The sequence below is a fragment of the Primulina tabacum genome, unplaced genomic scaffold (assembly GCF_025594145.1).
Source record: "Primulina tabacum isolate GXHZ01 unplaced genomic scaffold, ASM2559414v2 Contig369, whole genome shotgun sequence".
NCBI classification, from domain to species: domain Eukaryota; kingdom Viridiplantae; phylum Streptophyta; class Magnoliopsida; order Lamiales; family Gesneriaceae; genus Primulina; species Primulina tabacum.
Window position 1 is genome coordinate 99,317 of NW_027459733.1, and position 6,589 is coordinate 105,905.

Consider the following 6,589-nt stretch of genomic DNA (forward strand, 5'->3'; position numbering starts at 1 on the left):
TGCTTTAACCAATTCTACCTGTAGTCTTTGAGCACTCCGCTTGGAAAAAAAAGAGCCATTTCGTCACAGCAGACATTGTGCCAACCCACTCCAGACAACTGGAAAATATAAATCAACGGTACTAAGCCTCCGTATGCAATTGTAGAGTTTTGGTAAAATCTGCTTATGGCTTTCAATCCCAAAAAGTCATAATCACCATGCAACCAGAAAACATATTGCACTTGAAGCAATGGAAACTACAGAACGCGTTGCCACGAATCGGGGACTGCCTATTTCTACAATCTCCCAATATTTTTCTCATGCCCTCTAATTCCATCATATGTTTCCCCATCCTCACCAATTGCTTTCCCATCTTGGTACTTTGACTCAGACAAACCGTTTTGTGGTAGGAACCATGATAGCTGAAAAAACTAATGCAAGAAGCGAAACATGCAAGAAAATCAATATCAGCTAGCAAAACAACTCTTGACTGGCGATTCTCAAACTCTCCAGCTCTATAAGTTGCATCCAAACATTAGCATTGATTGTCATCACTAAAATCCCTAAAGCAGTGACGTTTGTTAGAATCTCTTTTATCATTCTTAGACCCCAAGGATAGCATAAAGTGCAGTACAACGGTCGACATAAAGATTATGCCTCTTAGGGCATGTGAAGATATCGGCAGGACTGGACCTTCTATGAGACCAAGGAGGCCACCGCCTCATGGCTCGGCCTTAGAGGAGGCCATTTTTTTATCATATATGTTGGTGACCATTGAAAAAAAAAAAGACCTAATATTAATAAAAAGAAGACCAATTTGATTTTTTTCTATTCATGATCTTTTCTTTTAAGTCCGGTTTAAACAATTTAAATAATATCAGTAGAAGTTTGGGTATTTGTTCAGTTTGGAAAATGTAAAGAGTGAACCTTTAACTAGATTAATAAATTCTTGTATGGAGCTTCAACAATTTTTGAGTCACGATGGACATTCAGATATTAATGATGATGAATTGTATTCGGATATGATGATCATAAGATTCTATTTAACATATGAAAAAAGAGCAATTGATATGTCTACAACATTTGACAAAACTGAATAATTTATTCTCAAACAATTATATTCTTCTAATATTTGTTAATCATATCAATAATAGCAGCATCAACAGAAAAAAGCTTATCTGAGTTGAGTTAATAAAGAGTTGTCTCCAATCAGCAATGTCACAAGATAGACTAAATAAAATGTTACATATACAATAGAAGTTACACATCAAGTTAAAAATGCATTTGAAATGAGTTTTTCAAATAAAATGCAAAATTATTTTGACATTTCAAATGTATTTTGTAACCCAATTTGTATCTCATTGTATATATAGTATTTTACTTACGTAAAATAGAATAAATAATAGTGAAATTTTCATTTTGTACTACAAGACATCTCATTTAGTATTAACTTCTCAAACTCAATGTATGAATGTGTAAATTTCTCAAGGAATGTTCGGGGGAAAAAAATTAGCCCATCAAAAATCATAACTGGCAGCAGTATAAACATGTTAAGCGGATGGTGGCTGAGCATAAGACAAATATCGCCATCGGAACATACGACAAATATCGCCATCGGAACATACGACAAATACCGCCCGCATCCTTTTCATCAGTCTCCCGAATCACCAAAACCTCAAACTTTGTTCTACTTACCATCGATTTTTCCTCGGTTATCTATGCTCTGGTGAATGATATTCTAGTCAAAGGCAACCATAGCTAATGGAGGGTAACGAAACACTCCTAGAAATCCAATAACTCATTTACTTGTCTTCATTGCCTGTCATTTAATGAAGCAGCAGTGACAATGAGTACTTAATCACAAGCTCCATAACAATCATACAAATATATGTAAAATTAATCAAAATAATCAGAAAAATACCATCATCTCCGTTCACAGACGTGCTTTGCGGTTTCTTCATGGTCATCTGTTTTGTTGATCTAGCTGTTATAGATTGAACAGAGTCAATTTTTTTCCAAAAAGACAGGATTACATTGGAGTATGTGAGCTGCATGAAGTCCACTATCAACTCAAGTGAGATAATCAAGTCGCTGTTTCACCTTTAAATCTTCTTTTTTTATTCGCTCTTCTCCTCTTCCTATCAGCCTTTGTTAGTTCCGTTTCGTCTTTAATGTCCCCTTTGCCAGCGAACACTTCTTCGGGAGCAAGCATAGCTGCATCAGACACTGCCAGTGGAGCAATCTGCAACAAAAAACATGTGGCTAAGTGATTTGCTGGATATGTCTATTAATGCAAAAAAAGAAAATCTGAAGACCGAAAATTTACCTCTTCCATTGCAAGGGCAGGCACATTTACTTGTATTGACATATCCTCAATAACCTGTTCATGTTATTAAAATACAATCAACATTCAAAAAGAGGCTTAAACATGGGAAAATTTTGTTGTCTAAATGTTCGAGGAGTACCGGTTTTGGAGTGAAATTGAAATGAGATAAAGCATCCAACTTCAAGCACAGTTTCTTGAATAGCATGGTTGCCTGAGGCCATGGAAAGGTGTAAGTCTTCGATGAAAGAAGGGAAATAATTATCCATATAGTGCAGCAAAAAGGAAAATGACAAAGTTCGAAGCCACTATATCAACCTAAGTCATAGGTGCAGCAAGTTGGAATACTGTGTTAAACAATGAATGTGGAAAAAAAATGGCGAGCAACAAATGGAACAAGATAGGAGAAATTAAAGACACACTTCTTTCTTTTGCTCATCAGAAAATGACAGCGCCATTGACACCAGACCCGTCTTCTGAGCATATTCATCCTGCATAAAAGTCAGAGGAACAAAGTTGTTTAGAAACTCCGGTAAAATATGGAAGCACAAAATAAAAAAGTAATCATGCAGTCAACAGATCAGAATACAATCTCTCTAACATTGAAAAAGAAATTAATAACGCATAAGTAAAAGATAAGCCGTCAAGTTCGCAAAAGATAACACTCGCCTCGTAAACTTCAGCAAGTCCCTTTGTGCTCTTATTCTCATCCTGCAATTATAAAATCGATTTTTTTAATGTAAATTTCATATAGTTCAGATTAAATTAAACTGGAATGGCAATACTAATAAAAGGGTTGGCAATTACCAGTTCCCTTTTTTCCCTAGGTGCCTTGTGGAGTAAATCAGGAGGCTTCTGCACATCGTCAAATCGGGCCTATACATTGTACCAGAAATGATGCTCATCCAGTATGAAAAGACGAAACAATAGAGATAGAGAACATGATCAGAATTAAATCTTATTATTAAAAAATTACAGCAAGTGTAAGTGTGAGATATAAAGTTCGATTTATAACAATTTGTCAAATTGAAAAGGGCAAAACATCTCGTGGAAGACATAAAAATGAAGAACGATGCACAACACCGTCCCCAGCCCAGCTTGACAAAGGATATTAATGAGGTGGTTTTGATACAAAAATGTAACCACTGACTTCATCCAGTAAATAGACAAGTAAAGAAAACCCACGTGCCTCTTCTAAACTATTCAGATTCCACACTTATGTTATTGAGAGGTTGGATACGTGAATGTTAGAAGCCTTTTCTGTTTCTGACGCTATGATCCCCTTACCAGAATGACTTCTTAACAACAGAGCTCCTACTGACAAGACTATTACTAAGAGAGATAACAAAACAAGGAAAACACTGCCGCTCCCAGTGCCCCTAAATACATATAGGAAATGAAATTTTGTACACTAAATAAAGTTGATTTTACCTCAAGGACACGCTTCTGAATCATTTCTTCAATAGATGCAGTGAACTCTTCTGTGATTACAGGCGCAGGTCTCACGTTGTGCTCAAAATCTAGATCAACTTCCAATGCACTATTTTTTGGTCTTTTAGCGGCGGTGATCTGAAACCACAGAACTCATCACACACCAAAACAATCAGCTAAAGTTTTTTAGAAATAGATTGTGTCACCTCTCCCTGCATTGTCCAGGTTTTGGGTTCTAAGTTTGCTTTCTCCATGTTTTCGATTTGTACACGGAGATTCTGTTGCTCTTTTTCATGGGTAGAAAAATTTTGTTTCTTCTGCAGCACATCAAAACAGAAAAAAGAAAGATTGAGAACATCAATGAATAGAAATTGATGTTTGCAGAACATCAATCATCAGTAAATTTCTTTTCTTTTCTTGACCATGCACATACGCGAAAGGGAAATATTTAGAGAATGAGGATTACCAGATCTTCATCACCATGGATAGGTTCATCACCCATATCCGAGCCCTGTAAAACACCATGACCTGTAGATTTTTTCTTCTGACCAGTTCCTTTACGGCCAAAAAAGTCCTCATATCTAAGTCAACAAACATAAAAGATATGCCAACTTAAAGTTCTCCTCATAAGTTGAAGGAAAAAATGTAAAAATAATCAATGTCAACATGCTACGTAGTATGACTTCATTGAGCACAAATGCATGCCCTCATACAACTACAAGTTCTTAATTAAAAGTTTTGAATCACAATCAATTAGTAGGCTTCTAATTCCTTTCTTTTTTCAAGTCAATCCTTAATTTACGCATATAACTTCCAGGCTGCCGTATAAAATAGAGGAAAAAAGAGAGCGTGACACTGCAAGAATATGAAGGGAGATAGTCACACCTTGCATTTTCCATCTTGTTCTCATCATCGTCATCTTCGTCGTCAAGCTCCAAAAGTCCAAGCTGAGATAAAACATACACACACAAAGAAAAACATCAGCTCAATTACCCATTTCTATCTAATCGTGTCAAATAACATAAGTAGCAGCCAACAAAAGCTCGTTTAGCAATCTGTAATAGCCTCATAAATTTCCCAAACACATCCTACTACAACTCCTACCTCTTCGTCGTCGCCTTCATCTTCATCCTCCCCTCCTTCACCTCTTCATCATCATCCATTAATTCACCTCTCTTCTTCTTTTACCCTTTTCCCCCTTCTTTAAGCCGTACTCTCTGGCCTCATCTTCCTCCAAGTACTCCTCCAATTCGTTAATCTTCAAAAACCTATCCTCCACCCCATTCACATTGTTTACCTCTTCGTTCTCCATATCTCCATCTTCATCATCTTCTTCGTCCTCATTCTCAAAACCATCTTCCTCGCCTTCATCATCATCATCATCATCAAAATCCTCTCTTTCACTTTCTACATCTTCACGTGCCTTATTTTCCGTATCCTTTCTCACAGTATGCTGTGTTTTTCCACTACGTTTATCCAAATTGAATTGTTTTTCAATTTCCAGTGGATTCTTCTCGAAGTTTCTGACTTGGCGGCGGAGCGAGGAAATCAAGGGTTGAGATTGAAGATCAATTTGCTGCCAAATCTGCTCCGCGTCGAATCCTTCTGTCAACAGATGAGTAAATGGAGATTTAGGAGCAAAGGGATTGAGAGAGGAAAATAGATATTGCGAGGCTAATCGAGCAGTCTTGGAAAGCTCCGGAGATGCAGTGAGATAAAGCGGCGGATCGATTGACTTCAGCCGGTGAAGCGCCTCCTGGCCGCTGTCCGTTTCGGCTGACATGGTGGTGGTTGCTGTTGGAAAGATGAAAAGTATGTTAGGGTTTCAAGGACCAAAAAGAACACAGCATTTAGCTCGGCATTTTTTTTAATAATGAAAATAATATACCAAAAACATTTATTGTGATTATTATATTAATTTTTTATGACATAAAAACTCGCAATATTTTTGATAAATCTTTAAAGTAAAACAATAACCTGCAAATCACGATTGTAGGTAAACTACAGACGTAATAGCTTGTAAATCATATTAGTTAGATAAATCATATTGTGCAAGCCTTGAGTGATAAGTTGACCCGAGATATTGTTGTCGGAGATGATCGAACTTGTGATTATTTGTCAAACTCTTATCTACTCCACAAACTTGGACATATATTATAAGATTTTAATATATTTTAATATATATAATAGTTGTAACTTTAATAATATTTAGAGATGTAATCGAGTCAAAACGAGCCGAACTCTTGAATGTTTGAGCTTGGTTCGTTTATAATCGAGCCGAGCTCGAGCTTTATTTAACGAATATATGCATGGCTCACGAGCTTATTCAAGCCTTTATCGAGCCTAAACAAACTTAATAAATATGAATTATACATTTAAATTTTCATTAAATTAATTAAAAATTAAATTATATATTTAAAGAAAAATATATTATTCTTATTAAAATTTGTAAATTTATTATAATAAATAAATTTAATAGATTTTTCTATATATTTCATAAATAATATGCAAAATCAATAAATCAAATATCAAAACTATTATATTTTTCATCTAAAAGATTACTAGTGAACTTACCAACGAACATGTTCACGAGCTAACGAACCGAATACTGTAAAGCTTGAGTTTGGTTTGTTTATCTTAACGAGCCTCATTAAATGAGCTCAAACGAGCTTTTATCGAATCGAGTTTCGAATAGCTCACAAACGGTTTGGTTCGTTTACATCCCTAATAATATTGAATCATAAAATTTTATTAATTTGAAGATGTACTGATTAGTTGTTAAATTGAAAATTTATTTTAAATTTAGTGAACAATAATATCTATATTATATTCCTTGTATTAATATGCTTAAATTTA

General features: G+C 35.3%; 1 protein-coding gene across 1 annotated transcript; it reads right to left on the reverse strand.

The window, feature by feature from the left end:
- Nucleotides 1–1,210: 1,210 nt before the first annotated feature.
- Nucleotides 1,211–5,596, reverse strand: LOC142534117 (M phase phosphoprotein 10-like). Its single transcript, XM_075641033.1, is given in 15 exon segments — nt 1,211–1,798; nt 1,901–1,963; nt 2,080–2,221; nt 2,306–2,359; nt 2,445–2,516; nt 2,725–2,793; nt 2,972–3,013; nt 3,110–3,178; nt 3,734–3,871; nt 3,940–4,050; nt 4,200–4,314; nt 4,619–4,680; nt 4,838–4,878; nt 4,881–4,911; nt 4,914–5,596. Coding segments are annotated over 15 exon segments (1,629 nt in total). The 5' UTR covers nt 5,517–5,596; the 3' UTR covers nt 1,211–1,781.
- Nucleotides 5,597–6,589: the final 993 nt, after the last annotated feature.